This window comes from Cyprinodon tularosa, unplaced genomic scaffold (genome assembly GCF_016077235.1).
Source record: "Cyprinodon tularosa strain WSP-4 unplaced genomic scaffold, ASM1607723v1 ctg105, whole genome shotgun sequence".
NCBI classification, from domain to species: Eukaryota; Metazoa; Chordata; class Actinopteri; order Cyprinodontiformes; family Cyprinodontidae; genus Cyprinodon; species Cyprinodon tularosa.
This window is the reverse complement of record NW_024037838.1, coordinates 83,225-104,385: the sequence shown is the minus strand read 5'-3', so window position 1 is coordinate 104,385 and position 21,161 is coordinate 83,225. Positions and strand designations below refer to the sequence as shown.

The 21,161-nt window shown below is 36.5% G+C and overlaps 1 protein-coding gene and 5 non-coding genes across 7 annotated transcripts; 1 reads left to right on the top strand and 5 right to left on the bottom strand.

The window, feature by feature from the left end:
- The first annotated feature begins 810 nt into the window (after positions 1–810).
- On the top strand, positions 811–20,513 carry LOC119782859 (plexin domain-containing protein 1-like). 2 transcript variants are annotated; one of them, XM_038284046.1, is made up of 14 exons: positions 811–1,035; positions 9,856–10,004; positions 10,239–10,379; positions 16,827–16,896; positions 17,011–17,133; positions 17,216–17,334; positions 17,433–17,532; positions 19,105–19,200; positions 19,275–19,356; positions 19,433–19,493; positions 19,575–19,692; positions 19,773–19,799; positions 19,877–20,034; positions 20,120–20,513. In XM_038284046.1, exons 1-14 carry the CDS (start codon positions 957–959, stop codon positions 20,231–20,233), a joined length of 1,437 nt encoding a protein of 478 aa, XP_038139974.1. In that variant the 5' UTR covers positions 811–956; the 3' UTR covers positions 20,234–20,513. The 2 variants fall into 2 exon arrangements, with proteins under 2 accessions (XP_038139974.1, XP_038139964.1); XM_038284036.1 differs by having other exon boundaries at positions 814–1,035; positions 10,236–10,379.
- On the bottom strand, positions 11,761–11,832 carry trnac-gca. The gene has a single exon. It is a non-coding gene; the product is annotated as a tRNA-Cys (tRNA).
- Positions 12,556–12,627, bottom strand: trnac-gca. The gene has a single exon. It is a non-coding gene; the product is annotated as a tRNA-Cys (tRNA).
- trnac-gca lies at positions 13,379–13,450 on the bottom strand. Its single transcript has one exon. It is a non-coding gene; the product is annotated as a tRNA-Cys (tRNA).
- On the bottom strand, positions 15,800–15,871 carry trnac-gca. The gene has a single exon. It is a non-coding gene; the product is annotated as a tRNA-Cys (tRNA).
- trnac-gca lies at positions 16,229–16,300 on the bottom strand. Its single transcript has one exon. It is a non-coding gene; the product is annotated as a tRNA-Cys (tRNA).
- Positions 20,514–21,161: the final 648 nt, after the last annotated feature.

Below are 21,161 nucleotides of genomic sequence, written 5' to 3'. Positions count from 1 at the left end.
CCCACTGCTTTAGGTGATAAAAGACTGACTTTGTTATTGTCTTTATGTGCTTTTGAAGGTCCAGATCTGAATCCATCACTACACCAAGATTCCAAGCCTGAATGGTGGTGTCTGATTGTATTAACGGAAGCTGTGAGCTAACTTTACTTCAATTATGTTTTGATTCAGCTGCAGAACATTTTGTTACATCCATGAATTTACTTCTTCCATGCATTTACCCAGAATTAGTTCAAAGACACCTGGTGACATTGTAATGTACAGCTTGTAGGTTGTCTGCATGGTATGGTAGCTTATTATAATCTGAGTTAGGGGTAGTATGAAGACATTAAAGGCGGGGGTTAAAATGGAACCTTGGGGGACGCAACATAAGTTTTTGCTGGTCTCCGATATAAAGTTACAATATTAGACAAGGTGAAACAAGATATTTTTAGTTGAGATTAAAAAAACAGCAGAAATACTTTTGACATGATATGAAATATGAAATTTCATAAGAGGCATTCGTAGGCCAGGCTTGGTTAGATTCTTAATCTCCATCTCTAATCCTAGATGTCTTAAATATCAGTGGATTCACAGCTGGTTTGGAAAATGTGAGCAATCCTTGCTGTTTGTCATAGTTATAATATTTTTACTCTGAAAGTTCCAACAGACAAAAGCAGGAACAACAAATCCATGTTTGCAGGATAAAATCAAACAAGAAAATTACCTTTTATGAAAGTGATAAACTTTAGCTGAATGTATTTGTTTCGTTCATCTCTGCTGCATCCCTAAAACATCCCCGAGGAGGAGAGAAAGGGGTGTAGTTAGAGAGTGGAAACCGGCTGGTGTCGGAAACCAGTGAGATTCAGAGGGACAGAGGAGACAACAGTGGGTGGAAGCAGACGGAAATTTGTTTTTTGTAAAGAAAATAAATCGGGAGAGGAAAGAAGGAGAGGAGACGGTATTTTTTGCTGCCTAACATGTGGTTCCATTTGATGATGCTGTTTCTCTGTCTCTCCCAAACAGAGCCGATCAAAGTTTGGGATCAACAGCAGACAGGTGAGCAGTAAATATTTTTATTTTCTACTTCCTCCTGAGCTTTAGAACATGGATGTGTCTTTCTTAACATTAACATGCAGTCATAGGGGATTTATTTATTTCTAGACAGAAATAAAAACAATAGAAACAACAAACAGGTGCAATTCTATTTATTTATCTTTCATCATAGAAATTCTAAATGTTTTTAATCTGTAAGATACCGTAGTTATAGCTTCTTGCTCAAGTTAACGCCCCTGGTGTTAGTATTTTCTACTTAAATGGGCTATAAACCACAGAAACTCAGTAGGAATCTTAATAAAGGGCCATGGGTGCATGCCATGCCTTTTTCTGTTTTACACACAAAAGTGAATGAAGGAGTTTACAATAAAGGGCACAATAAAAAAGTCTTCACCACAAGCATGCAACTGGGACGAAGAAACATACCGCAAACAGTCTGTTGCAAGTTTAAAATTAGATTTGGACCTGCTTTTTTCCCTGCCACTGTGCTGCAGTCTAGCACAAGAGGAAAATTACTTATTTGCTCCTTTTCTTGACTAAAAATTGTATTTGTTTTTCATAAAAGTTGGGGATCAGAAAGAAGATTATGCTTGTTATTGTTAAGAAAAAGCTGTCCAGGATGTTATATGCAGGGGTAAGCTATAGTGCAGTGAAGGTTCTTCTGCAGCCGGAAATGTGGTGCAAACAAAAACAAAAAGTGAGTTTGTAGGAGATGTTTGCAACAGAAGGGGTTAGCTGTCACCACTGACCCAACATAACCCTTCTTTTTATTCTCATTTCTTCCCTATCTCTTGTGGTATTCAACCCAAAACAGTTCTCAGCACTCTTGTTCCCAAGAGGGACGTTGAGACTATCTTGACCAGACTGTAAAAACAAGGAAACCCAAGATGAAGATAAATTGTCCATCCTGTTATATTTTGGTATCTTCTACTCAGAAGTAAAAAAAAAAAAAAAAATCAAAGTGATAAAAAAACATTTTTTAAATCAAGCAGTCATCAAAAATTAAGTTGTTTTTGTTAAACCAAACCAGTGATATTATGTTTATGTCTGACTTATAACATCTGTACTTGTGTAATATGTTTTGTCCAAACTGAACTGGTATGGGAACTATACATGTGACTTTTAGTGGAAGTGAAGAGGAAAAAAACAGTGAGGCATATCTTGTAAAACTGTGAAGTAATTTGGAAGAGTGTTTGTTTGAGAAATACTTCTGGGATGAACACTCTCAGCTCTCCCCGTTTCTCTAATTAGACAATGAAAAGCAGAACGTGCAGTCTTCTCCGCGCTGAGGGCTGCAGATAAACGACAAAGGCAATTCTTTCTCCAAGAGAGGATTTATCTTAAAAACAAGTGTGCAAAGTACGTTATCTGGCTCTTTTTAAGATTCATTGGTGTCTTTTTTTCATCTATCTCCCTTAAATACATTAAAATGTGATCATTTTTGCTGTGGTGTGTAAGCAGATTGGTAGCTATCCAAAAAAAACAGAAGGAAGCAGGACTGTCTAAAAAGGATGTGATGTGAGAAGTTCTACTCCAACTGAAGCAAAACGAGTAAAAAAGTGACATAATGTAGAGAAAAACTGTTTTGGTAAAGACAAAAAGAAGGATTTTGCAAATGCACTTAAGACATTGAGGAGAGCTTTAGACTTTTATGGTGGCTGATGTTTGGGACACCATGCCAACTGCTTCGGCCTCTGCCCAGGAAGGGTGCGTCCACTCTGACCACGCACAGAAAAAGGCAGCTGAACCTTGAGGTTTGGTGGCTCCTAAAAGAGTAGGCAAGGGTCAGATTCAAGTCCAAATCATCCGTTCCTTTATTGCTTTAAATGAGTTTGTTTTTTTAGTGGACTTTTCCACAAGCTTGTGAAATATAACTTTTATATGCATTTTTAAAGTAATTTTGTGATCAAAGCAGCACCGTTATTCTTGTTAGAAGCTGTATTTACGAAAACATTTTTTTAATTGTTTAGTTTTTCCCAAGCTTTTTACATTAACAGTCAAGATAAATAAATATATTAGCATTTATCAAAAAGATGCAGTCAATGCAAGACAGTTTCATTTGTTTTGTGCAAATTTCAGATTACAGATTTTCACTTCTCTATACAGGTTCAAAATTATACAATAATAAAGCTCAGAGAAACTAGTTTTAAAATACGTGCATAATAGACCCACCCTTCAGGGAGAATGGTTGAAATAAATTATTAAATACCAAGAAATTATGAAATTCCTGCCTGTGAGGAGTTAAGCTCCCGGCAGGTACTGTGTCATACAGCCATAGATTTTTTATATCATTAACCAAGTGACTTACAGTTCTGCCATCAGTGCTGGGTAAAACATGCACTAACCTCATTAATAAGATATTAAGTCATTGATTCATTTTAAGAAAAACAAGAAAACAAAAACTCAACCTTGTGTCCCCAACTAAACCATTAAGGATTGTAACATTTGTTCAGATAACAGAAGAAAAAAAAATAGGAAAACATTTTGAGACCAGAAGAGTTAGCAGAATATTAAATCTAGGGCTGCACCTAACGATTATTTTGCAAATTGATTAATCTGTTGATTATTTTTGCAATTAATCAATTAATTATCGGACAGCCAAAGATTCCTGAAAGAAGATATTTTTTTTACAAAAGTAAAGCAGGTGAAAGTAAACCTTTTCTACTTGAGCTCTGGTTAGAGCATTGACAGACAAAAATTTTTTTTTTATCTTAAAAGAAAAATTTTTATAGAATTTTTTTGCAGTTTTGCTCTACGTTGGTCTCTCCAGTTAATTAAATCAATTACTAAAATAGTTGACGATTATCTCAATAATCTAGTAGTCCAATTCAATGTTTCAGCCCTAATTAAATCAAATATTTGGCAAATCTTTCTTTTAATATGAGTCTATAGTTTACATTAAGAGGATTTAATGCTATATGTTTTTCACACACACACACACACACACACACACACACATATATATATATATATATATATATATATATATATATATATATATATATATATATATATATATATATATGTATATCACTGAAGGGTTTTCATGTTGGTTCAAGGCGCAGAGGAGTTGGCAATCATCGTCTGTATATAAACGGGTGTACATAAAATCTTTGATTTTAAGTCATTAACATAAAAAAGTCTAAATTAGACATTATTTCTACATTTTTCCCAAAAAGAACAGATAATCCTATCAAATCTTCACACCGATTCACCACATTGGTATTCTTTTGCCATTTGCCATGAAGATTACACTTTTTCTTAATCTTTTCAACATGTAAGTTCGAATTCTGTTCTAAATCCAACCAGCAGCAGGAGCAGAAGCATGTGCAATAAAAAAAATATTATGAAAAGAAAGTAAGCGTTCAAATGTTTGCACAGAATTAAGAGTATCTGCTTTTAAAGCTGCACTGTAACTCCGGAAGAAAACCCATAGCTTTAAATTCTTTGTATAAAAGTTTAGCCCCCCATTAAGATGAAACTCCCCTCACCGAATAGATGCTGCATCAGGGTGGATCCGCTGCTCAGAAATCACATGCCTAGATTTACGGTTTTATAAAGAGGAGCCACAAATGATCTGACACACCACAGAGGGTGGAGAACTTATTCCAACGGCCATTTAGGTCTATAAATTTGGACAAAGACTTATTTAAAAAGAATGAGAGTAGAAGATGTTTGCAAGAAGAGTGATGCGTTGTCAAACAAACCACAACAACGTGCCAGATATGCTCTTCTAGAGCCAAAAACAGTTCAACTTTACAAGCTAAAGAGCTACATCTACAGTTTACACAGTTCATTTATGAGATTTAAATTACTCTCTGTCTGAAGTCGTCTAGAGCACAAATGTAGAATTCATTTCTCCAGTATTTTTTTTTAAATTACATGGTGTGATAAAGAAAAATAGGGCATGGGAGTTATATCTGTAGACTAGAAAACCCTGAAGTGGACTGTGGTGGTGAAAAGCTTAGTTTTGATCAAGAGAATATTTTCACACCAAATTTTGAATTACAGACCCACATTTACTCCACCCGCTCCAGTGGATTATGTCCAAAATTGGTCAACTAACTATATATCTTTGTAACTTTCCCAGCCCCCCCAACTACTATTGACTGTGGAAAATTTTAGATGGACATTTCAGGGCTGAGCTTGTTGCTCAAATGAGACCTGTTGCACAAGCAGCAGGTCTGACTAGCTTTTGGATTCAACTTAGTTGTGGTCACAGAAGTAATTGGTGCACCTGAACTCAATTATTTGAAAGGCAAATTTCACACTTATGCAATAAAGTCTATATTTTGTCCTCATCTGTGATGCTGTTTTTGAGCCAGGTTAAATTAAAACCTTAGTCTGGTTCATTTGAACAAGCATTTGTAGAAAGCTTAGACAAAACCCAAAATGAGACATTCTGAACCCAAGTTTTATTTCTATCCACCTTCAACTCAACTCAAACTTTTTAACAAGTATTATAAGTGGAAAATCTGAAACCTGTCAAGATCTTTTAGATGAAATTAATTATTTGTTATATGATATAAAGCAACAAAAATAAGTATTCAATTCACATGGATTCCAGCACATAAAGGAATCGTAGGTAATGAAAAAGTAGATAAGTTGGCTAAAGAAGCAGTTAAAGCAAGATAAATTTAATATGATGTCCCATTAAGTAGAGCAGAAATAAAAGTAATTAAAGATAAAATAAATAATATATGACAGGAGAGATGGAATTTAGAAGAGGAAGGCATTTACATATAATACAGGAGGTAATCATAGGAAAATCATAGTATAATGAATAGGAGAGAGGAAGTATGGATAAACAGGTCGAGGATTGGGCATACGAGATTAAATAGTGGTTTAAAAATTATTGGGAAACATCCCTCAGGTGATTGTTCTTATTGTGGGGAAACAGGAGTAGAACATGTGTTAACTTATTGTAAAAAAAATATATAAAATAGAGGAAAGAACTGGAAAGGGTAATGGAGACTTCAGTAAATATTAATTTATTAAAGAAGCATCAATCACATGATATAGTTAAAGCACTTAAGTAGTTAAAAGACAAAAAATAAATAAGAGGATTTAGTATTTCTGTGTGTCTGAGTGTATTATGTATTTAAGTTTTTTTTTATATATATATCTATATATATAGATATATATATAGGATTTTTTTTTCTGAATTACATCTCCGTCCAGTTGATGGCTGTAATACACAGTCTGTAAACACCATAGAAGAAGAACTCAAACTTTATTTATAAACAAATTTTAAACAACCGGGGTTGACCAAAGTGCTGTACATGAATCACGGTTGCAGAGCATAGGATAAAAACTGAAGACCAAAATACATAAACAGTACAAAAAAAAAAACTGAATGGAGATAAAATACAAGATGTTTTTAAATTAAAATACATTTTAAAATAAAATTTTGCCAAATGCCCACTTAGACTTGCTTAAAAGCCAGGGACCTTCTATTAACCATCTTTATTCAACATTGTGGCGAAGTATTGTACATTTTCTTCAGCGTTTCCAAAAAAAAAAAAAAAAAAAGTAGTGACATCTTTCTACAGAATGCCAAATAAAGTTTTCATCAATTGCAGCTGTTAGCTAGCTAGCCAGCTAGCCGTGTCCACTAGCTGCGGCTGTTCTGCATCAAACAGTAACGGCCGACTTTGTTCAGGTGTTTGAGCACAGGTTTCCCAACCGGACCACAGCAGGTTCGGAAGGGTCACCTAACTCAGTTAATCTGCTCAGACACACACTCCCCCCACTGAGGAAAAATCCCACGGAGCAGCAGAGACCAACTCTTCGCGGCAGCCAGGCTGACCACGGTACATCTCCGGGGTCTTCAGTGAGACAGCTGAGCGCCTCGGGGGTGATTTCCTGGCTTTTTTTTTCTGTCGTTACCGCGCCTGCTAACATCCTCCTGTGGTCTACTGAAAGCCAGGAACAGAAAACAGCAAACGTGGAGTACAGGAGGCTTTCCTGATCTAGGGTTAGATGAAACACCCCGCGGAAAATTCAGCGATTCCTGGGTTTATATAGGCCAATATAGACGTCACTACGGTGTCCCGTTAGGGAAAAACCTGATGAGATGAACCGTGTAAATTTTAAATACAAAGGAAACTCATCATGTGTATTTGTTTTTTAGCTATTTACTATTCGAGCTCAATAAATTTTAGCATATTTTGTTTCACTTCTTAGGTAATATTTGTAATATTTCTCACAAGATGCCCATTTTTAGAATAGAGCAAAGTTATTGGTACTGCCATGATATGGAGGGTTTATTATGTGAATAATTTCAGAATGGTTATATATTATGGCAGTTAGTATATAAGCCCATAATGACAGAGTTAATCAGAAGCATTTAGTTGTACCTCTCAATAAGGTAATACAATTTAAGGTATTCTGCAAAAGTAAAAAAAAAAAAAAAAAAAAAAACACTTCACTGGACTTATTTTTATTTATTTATTTATTTGAATAGGGACAATGCACATTAATGAACATCAGTATAAAAACAAATGTAAATACGCCGGATTATAGCTACAAAGCTAGTTTCCATCCTTAGTCCCTAGGCAGGCAAATGCATAAGAAAGAACATATAACATACAAAACAAGCATCACAAGGAAATGTTAAGAGTTTAGTGGTTACATGACTGGTTTGTTTTAATCTGTAGTTTGAGTTGAGCTCTAAAGCTGATCAGTGTAGGGCTCTCCCGTATGTGCAGAGGAAGACTGTTCCAGATGTTAATGGCTCTCACAGAGAGTGTTCTGACCAAAAGTTGTTCTTCTGTGAGGGACCTCACAGTCTCCTCTGGAGGAGGCCCTGGTTCTTAAATATCTGGGTACTTTGGGTACTTTAGGTACTCTGGGTACTTTATTCCCAGGTTTAAAGAAGTTTCGCTTCCCATTCATTTCAAAGACCAGAATTAGCGTTGAGTTTGAAGCTTTATACAGTGGCCCAAAAACAAAGTCTAAAAATGTTCTGGCTACACCTCTGCTCGCTTTGTCTTGATGACATTGTGGATTGGTTGTCTAGCTGTTGTATAGCAGCTATTAAATCTCTATAGCTGTGATTGCTAATAGATTATTATTGGGTCGTCCTGGTTAGACGTTAAATTGTCTTTTATCTTTTTACTTCATTAACTGTTGAAATGGCGGGGGAGTGGTGGCCAAGTGGTTAGGGCATCGAGCTTGGAATCCTGAGGGTTTGAGCCCCACTCCCACAGACTGCCACTCTGGGTCTCTCAGGAAGACCCTTAATCCCATGTTGCTCCCCGGGCGCCCCACAATGGCGGCCAACTGCTCCCCGAGGGGATGGGTTAAATCCATAGGTACATTTCTCCAATGTGAGATGAATAAAGTAAAAAAAAAATAAAAAAAAATGATAAATATCCTCTAAGTATACAGTATATCTATCAGTTGACAGTCATAGGTCAACAATTTATAGAATACTTGCCTATCAGAGTGGAGGTCAATGCCAAATTACCAAGGGTTCCTTCTCAAACTCTAAATGCCTTGGTTAGTATGTTTAAACAAATGAAAGAACAGCAAATAATGAGTAATATATATAAATATTTTTTAAGTACTGTTGTGGTTTAAAAGTTACAGAGGAATACAACAAAGGACTTCTGAAAACAAATCATTTAGACCAGTGAAACAAAAGCAAATATTGTGTCAAAAAAAAAAAAATAATAACATCAAACCAGCAAAAACACCATATGCAAACTGTCTAGCACGGCAATGGATAAGTGATGATTTGGGCTTTGCAGCCAAATAACATGGGAAACTCACAGTCATTGATCAAATGACTCCTATGGGTACAAAAGTATTTAGACATGGACCATGTGTTTAACAGCTGAAGCTTGGCCCACACAGGGACATCAAAGGGACAATAACCCCAAACACAACAGCCAACCGTCTACAGAATGGCATAAAGAGAAAGGAATCTAGCTGTTGCAATGCCCCCAGTGAAAGTCCTCACCCAAACCTGAAAAGAATGTTGTTGTGGGACCTGAAATAGTAAATGGTCTGTACTTGTAAGGCAATTAATCAAGTCTGAGAACTCCACAGAACTTTATAGAGGTTAGATGTTCACCCATTTACACGCTGATGGTGGTAAGCTACACTGTAGCCACTGTAGGATTGGGGTGAATTGACAGAAGCCAGGCTTCCTGACCACAAACAGCTGGTGTGTGAAATATCTTGCTCAAAGACTTAACAACTAATATGAATGGATCCCCGAAGATCCCCACAGAGCTTCACTGTGAAGAAAAGATGACTCGGATGCTCTCCAGGGTTCTCCTTTAAATATTCAATGTCAAAACTACCACTTTGTACCTCTGTATCATAAAGTTGAGATAATGCAAGGACAAGGTTGTCTACAGAATTAAATCAAATGAGTATAAATATACCAGCAAAACATGAATTTTCCCCACACCATAAAAGCAGGGTATGCTGCAAAAATAAACTTTTTTAGCATAAACCAGGAAGATGTGGTTTGAAAGACGCTGGAGTGGTCAATTAAAACACCCAAAAGTTCAATCTAAAGCCTACCTACCCCAGTTTGCTTACCAGCTATGGTAAGCTTTGATAGAATGGTTTGACATGTCAACTCAAAGCAGAAAAAAAAACATTGTTGTGTTGTCTCGGGCCGCAATTCAACAACGGCTTTTACTAACAAATCCAAGGCAGGCAAACTCAAAAGAAAGTTTTTATTTCTGAGCACACAAACCACAGCTGTAAACATCACATCTTAGAGTCTCAATAAAACTGACATGGGATTTTGTTGAAAGGCTGCATTATACACACACAAAAAGTATTCACACTTATTCCTAACAGATGGCTCGTACAGTGTGATCCCACAGCAGCGTGAAGACTTAACTGCTGGCTTCAGAGCCCGGAGATCTTTTTCAGGCAGGACCAGCAGGGCAGTTCTGGGTGGAGGACTCACAATCAACACCTTGCCAAACAACATCACACATGTAGTGGTGAGTCCAGCCTCACAATGTTTCTTAGCGCAGTAAATATTTAAGACACATAATAGCACCTTGGTTGGTAACCTGATGTATTTGTTTTAGTTGAGGTTAAACAGGGCCCTCTTTTGGAAAGAAATATTTACTCCCTTACACAAGCTTGGAAATGTATAAAACAGTGATACTTTTAAACATGTTCATGAGGTCTTTTATAACCTCTCATCCGCCTTATTTCATGTCTTAAAGAAGGATTCTGGGAAGTACTACACTTGGCGAAGCTTTGGCCCTGAGGATCAACGAAGCCAGGACCTGTGGTTTGACATGACTGACGTCAGGCATGGCCAAGTTAGAGTCCACAGCATTCTGTCAAATTCATACAAGCAGGCTGTGGTGAGTGCTGATAACTATAACTGATATCTGATATAACTGATATATGAATAAACTAGATGCCTAACAGAAAGATCTACCAGTGTTAATTATTTGGTATATTTATTACTGTATATGTGTACTTATACATACTGTGTATGTATAAGTTCCTCCTGTGTTTACAGTGTTGATAAAAAGATAAAAAAAAACAACTTTCCTTTAACAGGACATGCTTTAATATATTTTAACTTATTCGCTGTATTTACTTGAAAAGATATATTAACATTATTGCTCGTTTGTGTTTGCAAAATTATCATACTGTTTGAGGTTTTTTTTATAATTTCTCAAATTGTAATCACAAATCTCAATGTTTTTTTAGGGTGAGGATTTTTAAGCAAAATAACAAAAACTAGATTTGCCACAATGGACCATGCCCTGCAGGGGACACATGGAACATGTGACATTGGGGGCTTTTGTCAGATGAGACTAAGCTTCAGTTTGTTTTTGGTATCAGAAACATTTGTTGGGGGGAAAAAAGGAACATTTTTTTTTTTTTTTTAATCAAACAAGAAAGAAAAACAAGATTTGTTCTGGAAGGGGAAAACAATCATTCACAGTTTTTTTGAGTATTTCCTTAAGTTTTCCTCCCAAAAAAGAGAAGTACTAACCTCAATATGTGATTCCCTTCGTTAAATTAAGTGATCTTTCCCAAGTTTGACCTTTAGAGTTAGATTTTTTTATTTTTTTTTTAAAGAGACTAATTGATTTTACACAGACTTTGTGTTTAAACTGTTGTTTTTCCTTGCACTGAGGAAAAATCCTCAGACTGATGTATATTTTTAACTTAAGCTAGCACCTTCCAGTGTTACTCAAAGTTAGCTACATTTGGACAGTGCAGAAAAGTAGTGAATCAGCTTAGAAAAATGTTCTGATTAAAATCTGCTTTAATATGCATGCCTTCAAAGATGATGGGACTTGTGTTAATTTAGACTACATGTTAAGTTGCGCAGAGGCCCATCTAAAATGTTTTCCCTGAGTCAGCTTATAAAGATGGTCTTTTGACAATGTAATTCATATGAGGGGGCACCCAGATTTGAACTGGGGACCTCTTGATCTGCAGTCAAATGCTCTACCACTGAACTATACCCCCACACATTCAGCAGGAGGCTATAGGATTAGTTAGTCTGTAGGAGGACATGTTTCCATATCAGTTCTGAGTTTTAGCCCCACTGCCATTCTGGGTCTCTGAGCAAGACCCTTAACCCCTGATTGCTTCCTGCATGATGGCAGTCCACTGCTCCCCTTGTGTGTTAAATGCAGAGCTAAATTTATCCAATGTGAGATCAATAAAGTTACATTGTTTTTAATAATTTTTTATTAATTTACTAAATCAAAAGATTTATGTAGGGGGCACCCAGATTTGAACTGGGGACCTCTTGATCTGCAGTCAAATGCTCTACCACTGAGCTATACCCCCACTAAAGATAATTTAACATTATTGCAGCTTTGACGTTGCATTATTATCATACTCTGAGGTTTTTTATAATTTCTCAAATTGTAATCACAAATCTCGATGTTTTTTTAGGGTGAGGATTTTTAAGCAAAATAACAAAAACTAGTACAATGGACCATGCCCTGCAGGGGACACATGGGACATGTGACATTGGCGGCTTTTGTCAGATGAGACTAGGCTTCAGTTCGTTTTTGGTATCAGAAACATTTGTTGGGTGAAAAAAAGGAACTTTTTTTTTTTTTTTATCAAACAAGAAAGAAAAACAAGATTTGTTCTGGAAGGAGAAAACAATCATTCCAGTTTTTTTTTTTTTTGAGTATTTCCTTAAGTTTTCCTCCCAAAAAAGACAAGTACTAACCTCAATATGTGATTCCCTTCATTAAATGCACTGATGGAATTAAGTTATATTTCCCTTTTTTCCTTGCACTGAGGCAACATCCTCAGACTGATTTTATATTTTTAACTGAAGCTAGCACCTTGGAGTGTTACTCAAAGTTAGCTACATTTTTGGACACTGCAGAAAAGTAGTGAACCAAGTTAGAAAAATTTTCTGATTTAAAAATCTGCTTTAAAATGTATGCCTTCAAAAAAAGTTGGAATTATATGTTTAGTTGCACAGAAGCCCATCTAAACCATCTTCCCTGAGTCAGCTTACAAAGATGGTCTTTTGACAAAGTGGATCATTTGAGGGGGCACCCAGATTTGAACTGGGGACCTCTTGATCTGCAGTCAAATGCTCTTCCACTGAGCTATACCCCCACATTTCTAATAATGGCCATAGGATTATCTCGATACTGCATCACATATGCAAAAATTGTCTTTTTGGTCGTGTTTCTGTGTGTGTTTGGTTATCTGTCTGTGTAATGGATAACTTGATACGTTATGAACAGATTCTACAATACTATTTGAATGATCATTTAATGTTCTGACAACCCATTTATATTTTTTAAATGTATACAGTAACAGACATTTCACTGTAATTTTAAATGTTTTCCTGACTAATTCTTCTTTTATTATGGCTGCAAAACTGCTTAGAAATACAGTAAGTGACCAAAAGACATATCTAAGAAGTCATTTTAAAAATCCAGTTGCATCCCACCATCAGCCCAGGTTCTATAAACCTTACTTATATAGTTAACCAGAGGAACAGCCTCCTAGTTCAATTTTGGGTCCCTTGGATCTGTCGTGGTAATATGATATATTATATTATAAGTTTTGTTTTGAAATGAGGCACACAAAAAAATGGCATTACACTTCAACAGTGAATTAGAAAAATATATATTTTTGTTTTTTTTCTTCAAATTTTCTAAAACCTGAGTGGTGCTCTGTATAGGCACACAATAGAGCCATGACGACCAGTTTTACAGCAACTGGGCTTGACAACCTTATTTGGGAAAAAAATATGTCAACTTTAAATGTCTCTTCAAGGCAGAGACCTAAACAATAGGCAATCCAGTACTTCTGTTCCTGAAATTTTTGTTCAGAATGTGCTAAACCAAATGATTTAAGCAGGGGGCACCCAGATTTGAACTGGGGACCTCTTGATCTGCAGTCAAATGCTCTACCACTAAGCTATACCCCCATGCATATACTTTTTAATAGATCTTACCTGAGACAATATACTGCATCTGCCGTGACGTATGCCAAAAAGATTGTCATTTTGGTCGTGTTTGTGTGTGTTTGTTTATGTGTCTGTCTAATGGATAACTTGATAAGTTTAGAAAATATTTTAATAGAATTTTTACCAAATGTAAAATTAAGTCCAATGAACAATTCATTAAATTTTCGTGACGGTTCCCATTATAATCTGAGTGGCGGCCTAGTGGTTAGGGGAAACCTGAGTGGTGCTTTGTAAAGGCACCCAATAGAGCCATGACCCCCAGTTTTAGAGCAACTGGGCTTGACAACCTTATTTGGAAAAAAAATATTTCCACTTTATATGGCTCTTCAAGGAAAAGACCTAAACAATGTGTAATCCAGCACTTTTGTTCCTAAAATTTTTGTTCAGACTGTACTAAACAAAATGATTAAAACAGGGGGCACCCAGATTTGAACTGTGGACCTCTTGATCTGCAGTCAAATGCTCTACCACTGAGCTATACCCCCACACAGGTGACAACACTGCTTGCATATGTACGATTCTTGGTGTTTGTGTGTTTTTCCATCTGCAGAGGGATTCACTTCAAAAGGTATTAACACATTTCAATAGAACGTTTACCAGCATTGAAATTGAGTCCAACAAACAATGCATTACAGTTTGGTGATGATTCACATGATAATCCAGATGCAGATTTTTTTTAAGATTCTTGATTATTGGACAGAATAAGCAGTTCCTCCCTAAACCAGACAGCGGAAGCTGTGAAATTGACAGCTTCAGCATCGGACTCAAAAAAGTCCAGATTTGAAGTCCAGATTTGAACTGGGGACCTCTTGATCTACAGTCAAATGCTCTACCACTGAGCTATACCCCCTCACATATACATTTTTATAGATCGCACCTGAACCAATATACTGCATCTGCCGTGACGTATGCCAAAAAGATTGTCATTTTGGTCGTGTTTGTGTGTGTTTGTTTATCTGTCTGTCTAATGGATAACTTGATAAGTTTAGAAAATATTTTAATAGAATTTTTACCAAATGTAAAATTAAGTCCAATGAACAATCCATTAAATTTTCGTGACGGTTCACATCATAATCTGAGTGGCGGCCTAGTGGTTAGGGGAAAGGCCTTGGAATCCTGAGTATGAGCCTGATTCCCACTCTGGCTCTCTAAGTAATAACCTTAACCCCAGGTTGCTTCCTGCATCATGGCAGCTCACTGCTCCCCTCCCTGAGGGGATTGGTTAAATGCAGAGCAAAATTTCTCCAATGTGAGATCAATAAAGTAAAAATGTTTTATCTTATTATAATCCAGATGCAGTACTTTTTTAAGATTCCCTACTTGGCAGAACAAGCATCCCCCCCCCTAAATCAGAGAAGTTCAGCAATTAAATTGACAGCTTCAACATTGTACTCAAAAAAGTCCATAAGTATTATAGTGAAGACAAAAACACAGGAAAGACAAGCCATGCCTGACTTAAAGTCTCGATCTGCTGATCAAACAAGAAAGCATAGTGAATGAAGATGGGGAGAGCAGAACAAACACCAGAGGCTGCAGACACAGACTGTGCCTTATTTATAAACTTATTAAGGGACTAAATTGTTTTTCCTTTTGGTCCAGTTTTAACCCATAAATGCCAGGCAAAGACCTAAACAATGGGAAATCCAACACTCTTGTTCCTAAAAATGTTGTTGTTCAGAATGTACTAAACCAAATGATCAAAGTAGGGGGCACCCAGATTTGAACTGGGGACCTCTTGATCTGCAGTCAAATGCTCTACCACTGAGCTATACCCCGACATATGTCATAACAGTGCTTGCATATGTTCGATTCTTGGTGTTTGTGTGTTTTTCCGTCTGCAAAGGGATTAACTTGAAAAGTTATGAACACATTTCAATAGAATTTTTACCAGAGGTGAAATTGAGTCCAGTGAACAATGCATTACAGTTTGGTGATGATTCACATGATAATCCAGATGCAGTATTGTTTTAAGATTCTTGATTATTGGACAGAATAAGCAGTTCCTCCCTAAACCAGACAGCGGAAGCTGTGAAATTGACAGCTTCAGCATCGGACTCAAAAAAGTCCATAAGTATTATACTGAAGACAAAAACACAGGAATGTCCAGGTGAATCCCTAATCAGCCCAGGTTGTATATACCTTACTTATAAAGTTAGCCAGAGGAAGAACCTCTTAGTTCAATTTTGAGTCCCTTGGATGTATTGTGTTATATTGTTATAAGCAGGAGAGCTGCAAAGAACCTAGGGCCACATGAAGTTACTTTTTCTCTTAATAATTTTTTATTTATTTACCAAACCAAACAAACAAAGCAGGGGGCACCCAGATTTGAACTGGGGACCTCTTGATCTGCAGTCAAATGCTCTACCACTGAGCTATACCCCCTCGCATATACATTTTTATAGATCTTACCTGAACCAATAAACTGCATCATGTGATAACAGTGCTTGCATATCTTATCTTGTTGGTGTTTGTGTGTTTTTCCATCTGAGGTCCAAGAACATGCATTACTAGTTACTATTAGTTTTGTTTTTCTGAAGCCTGCTTGGTGCTCTGTGGAGGCCCCCATAGGGCAATGACCCCCAGTTTTAGAGCCGCTGGGCATGACAACCTTATTCAGAAAAAAAAAATATGTCCACTTTAAATGTCTCTTCAAGGCAGAGACCTAAACAATAGGCAATTCAGTACTTCTGTTCCTAAAAATGTTTTTGTTCAGAATGTACTAAACCAAATGGTTAAAGTAGGGGGCACCCAGATTTGAACTGGGGACCTCTTGATCTGCAGTCAAATGCTCTACCACTGAGCTATACCCCCACGTTTATGCACGAGCTACCTATCTCTACAAATTTCAATAATGAGGCCGTTGTCTTCTGGCGTTTACATCAAATCTGGAGACTTAACAGACTTACTTTTATTTTTTTTGTCAGCTGCATTTATCTGCAAAAAATGATTCAGAAAAAAGTTATATTTAGACATGAATTAATATCTAGATTGCAAACACAGAAGTAGTTCATTATGTTTTTATTTGTATATTTTATAAGTTTACACGTCTGAGTTACACTAGTTAAAAAAGTATCTGTAAGCGTAGACACATCTCTCTTTTAAAAAAGGGGCATCATGTTTCCTAAATTTATTGGATTGGTTGTTTTCAGTTTTCTTTGTTAAGAAATATTTTCTTGTGTGAACAACCCTGATCACAACCCTTTAAAACCTAAGACTTACATGGAATTAGGAATGTTTTTTTTCTTTGTCAGATGGATATGTCAGATTTTTTTCAATAAGAGGTCTACATCTATATATTTTTTTTCCTTCTCATGTCCGTTTGTGTCTCTGTTTGCAGAGAGTCGCTCTGTCTTTCGACTTTCCTTTTTACGGACATTACCTGAGGCAGATTATCATCGCTACAGGAGGTACAGCTTCAGTAACCTAACAGATGCTTAAGTAACCTTTCCTCCATATGTTCACAGCAGGCTGAACACGTTACACTTAAGATTTACATATTTTTCCATCTGGTTATTTTTTAGGATTCATCTACACTGGTGATGTTGTTCACCGTATGTTGACCACCACGCAGTACATCGCCCCTCTGATGGCTAACTTTGACCCCAGCTACTCTAAAGACTCCACCGTTCAGTACCTGGATAACGGTATAACATCACCTCATATGTTAATAACTTCATATTACTCAAATCTTTAATATATATTTTAATATTTTGTCTTTTTTTTTAGGAGAAGTGTTTGTGGTCCAGTGGGAGCGGGTCAGACTTCCAGGCAAAGAGGCGAATGGAGCCTTTACGTTTCAGGCTGCTCTTTATAAGACAGGAAGAATCTCCTTCAGCTACCGAGACGTGAGGCTCAGCTGTGATCCCTGCTGTTAGATACCTGATCCCATCATTTCTACCGTACCTTTATATGCTGCCTTTGTGTTCTGTTATCCTTTCATTAGATCCCTCTATTGCTAGATGTGATCGGATCAGTGGAACATCCAGTTAAGGCCGGATTGTCAGATGCATTTATGGTCGTGTCACCCACCTCTCAATCACCAGGTCAGGGAGGGTTCTTTAATAAACATGTAGCACCTTCCACATTCCTGGTTAAGATGTGTAAAAAGAAACAACTAATAATGTTTTATTTTTTTACTTGAGCTCTAATTGAAATATTAGGCAAGATTTGTTTTGGTACATTTATTTAAATGGAAGCCTTTTCATTTCTTTAAATTAGGGCAACAGAACTCCAAGAGCATTTATGTAATTTAAGTAAGGTGTATGCAAATCTTCAGAACTCTGTCTCTGTATCTCTTTATTCAAATATAAATAGGGGGTGTAATATTATGCAGTATAAGACTGAGCTTTACGTAACAAGCAGAATTCAAATAAAAACAATGAAACATCTCAGAAACTATTTACCAGACACAAAATCAGCCTTCATTCATAGTTATCTGAGGTCTTAGACAAAGGACTTTGTGGGGAGCTTAAAAGAGGAGTACACAAGAGAGAAACCCTGAAGGGATTATTGAAGGGGAATGGTGGAAGGCCTTTTGCCTCTTTATGATCCAACCAGTGGTGATTCTAGATTTATTTACCAGGGAGAGAATGGTGGGGCCAGTATTTTCTTTTATTTTTTATGGGCACACAACAAAAGAATAGCAAACTCACAGAAAAAATTAAAAACAGGGCAATACTGTATTGTTTAATACATTAATTAAGCAGCCAGGGTTACAGACTCCTGATCCAACAGATAAATTCACTGTATATACCCCATGCTACACTGTATATACCCCATGCACGTTTTCCTCCGTTCTGCACTTTTTTTTGACTATTGAGCAGATGTGACAAGTGAATTTCTCCACTGTGAGATCAATAAAGTCTATCATATCTTATGTCATCTCATCTCATTTCATCTTATCTTATCTTGTGAAACTGTTATCCTATCTTAAATGCCTGAAGCTTAAAGCTGACTGTAATTTCAGATCACTTGTTAGAGAAAATTGCAAAGGCGAAATATTATATTAGTCTACATTATGAATTGTTACTACCTCTTCTGTCAGCACATATTGTCATAATAATTTGATTTAGTATTACACAAAAAAAACTGTTCTAAAAATGTAAAGAGAATAGCTAAGACTTGTGTATTTACCCTTAAGTTAAACAGGCAAATATGCTCTGCCACAGGAGTTCATATTTTTGATATTAAGATAAGATAATTAGATATTTTGCACTTTGAAATGAGATTTTTAAACTTAAATCATTTTATTTCATCTGCAAATTGTCTTACCTACCTGTGAAAATCAAGGCAAAATACAATTATTTCAAGAAATATGTACTCACTTATTTTAGTTTTTGCACTGTGTGTTTTCAGTGCAGTGGCCTAACAGGAGCCATTACATGAAGACATGGCGTTAGTTGTGATGAAGACATATCGATTTATTACTCAAATATTGATCATAATGTTATTGCTCTTAATTGCATTTCTTGATACTGATTTATTTTTTCCTACACTAAACTGTATCTAAGGCAAAGAAAATTAAGTTTTCCTCCATTTTTTCTTCGGATTTAGAGGATTTAAAATGTTTTTAAAGTTTTATCAGCTACGAAAACGTTACTATTTCTCTCCTTTAGATGGAGCTCAACAAACAATCTACGAGTACCATCGCGTTGAGATCGACATGACAAAGATTACCAACAGGTCTGCTGTGGAGCTCACACCTCTTCCCAGTGAGTGAAATCTCTGTAATATCAGCTTTAAAACCATGAAATGCCTCCTCCATGTGTTTGCCCTCCCTTTCCAGCCTGCCTCCTACATGACAGCTGTGAGCTCTGCCTCTCCTCCAACCAAACTTCTGGTTGCAGTTGGTGTAATGTTCTCCAGAGGTGAGCAGCTCCTTCTTCAGACCTGCTACAGAAAATATAATATCACCCACTGTTCTTCACAAACATTGCTTTTCAGATGCTCGGATGGCATGGATCGACACAGGCAAGAATGGTTGGACTACTCCTGTTCGGAGGAGGTAGGACTCCATCGCAGATATTTGTTTTGATTTGACCGTGTTTTTAAGTAAAACAGAGTTCATTGTGCTGCGTGTAAACAGAGCCAAGGCGCAACATGTGATGATTACTTCAGGGATGACAGTTTCACTGGTTCCTCTGCTGCACCAGATACAGATGACATTACACCTTCAACCCCAAAACAAAGAGGGTGTAAAACAGGTGATTTTTTTTCCACCCAGTAATATATCTTGTTTATTATGAATGTTTTAATCTTAAGAGCTAAACTTCATTTTTTCTAGATGATCAGATTTACAAGTTGGGCAGCGGTGAGTGACAAATAAAACTTAAAATATACAAACTACAGTTTCAGATTTAAAAACATGTGTCTTACTGTTGTATGCAGAAGTAAAAACCGAGTCTTCAACCAAGAGTAAAGGATTGTCTCACACTGGCATCATAGCTGGTATAGCAGCTGCTCTGGTCCTACTCTTGGCATTAATTCTTGTTGCTGTTTGCATCCATTGCTTTCCCATCGGCTCCTCGTCTCTTTACCTCATCCAGGTACGCTGCCCACACCAAGTAGATCATATCAATAAATTGTTGCATGTTCTATTTGTAACATGTTCTATAAATAAATGTTCTGCAGAGACGCAAAAGCTACTGGCCCTCCATGAAGTTCCAAAAGCAGCAAGCAGGATACACAGAGGTGGAGGGAGAAGGTCATGAAAAATACAGCATCGTTGAAGCTGGGCCGTGCTGAAACCTGAATAATATGTGCAATTAAACAAAAGAAATCGATCACCTTGTAAATCAAAGTTGTACTCTGAAACATTTTTTTTAAAGAATAAGAATTTTTTTGAACATTTTCTAACAGTGTAGCTGCGTTTAGTTTTGATATTTTGTGAGAAGTAGCCGGCAACTGCTGCAAATCAGGTTCAATAAAAAGCTCTTGTCAAAAGATGTGTGTATCTATATGAGAAGTTCTATAAATTTAAGTGTGCACATCTTTGTCCATCTAATAAAGAAATGGTCAAAGGTGAGTTTTACTTGCTTGTTTTGATTGAATGATCATTTTGGAGCATGAAAAATAATCCCTCAATACAGCGCAGAGTGCCTTGTGAGACGTCACCACATCTATCTACAATTGCAAACTATTCTGTTTTGATATTTTGTCATAGATGACGCAAAGTAGCCCTTAGTTGTGAAGCATAAGGAAATTGATGCAGGGTTAATTCTGGGTTTTACAAATAAACTTCTGAGTATTTGTTTTTTGTTTTTTTTTTCAAAAGTAGATCACCACTATACGTCAAGCTGTGTTTTTTCTTTTTAACATTATCCTGTTCTGTTATTTAGCAAGACCTTTTTATATTCAATTAGCTTTTTTTATTTTCTATAAACTTTAAATTATGAAACGGTGACTTATTGCATATATGAGGCCTCGTCTTTTAGAACTTTTCAAAATGGGTAAAAACAGAAAGTTGAACGGCAATTAAGATGCTTAAAACAGCCCAAAGTGTTGCAAATCTCTACGCCTCTATTTCTCAACCCAGAGGTCTGAGTTGTCATCATTTAATTTTATGTGTTGACTGTCCATGTTATTATGACTGCTTAGAGCCATTTTGTCTAAGTCCGAGCTGAGTAAAAGTTGTTTAGACTCTCAATTATTATATCAGCTTTTAATAAAAGAC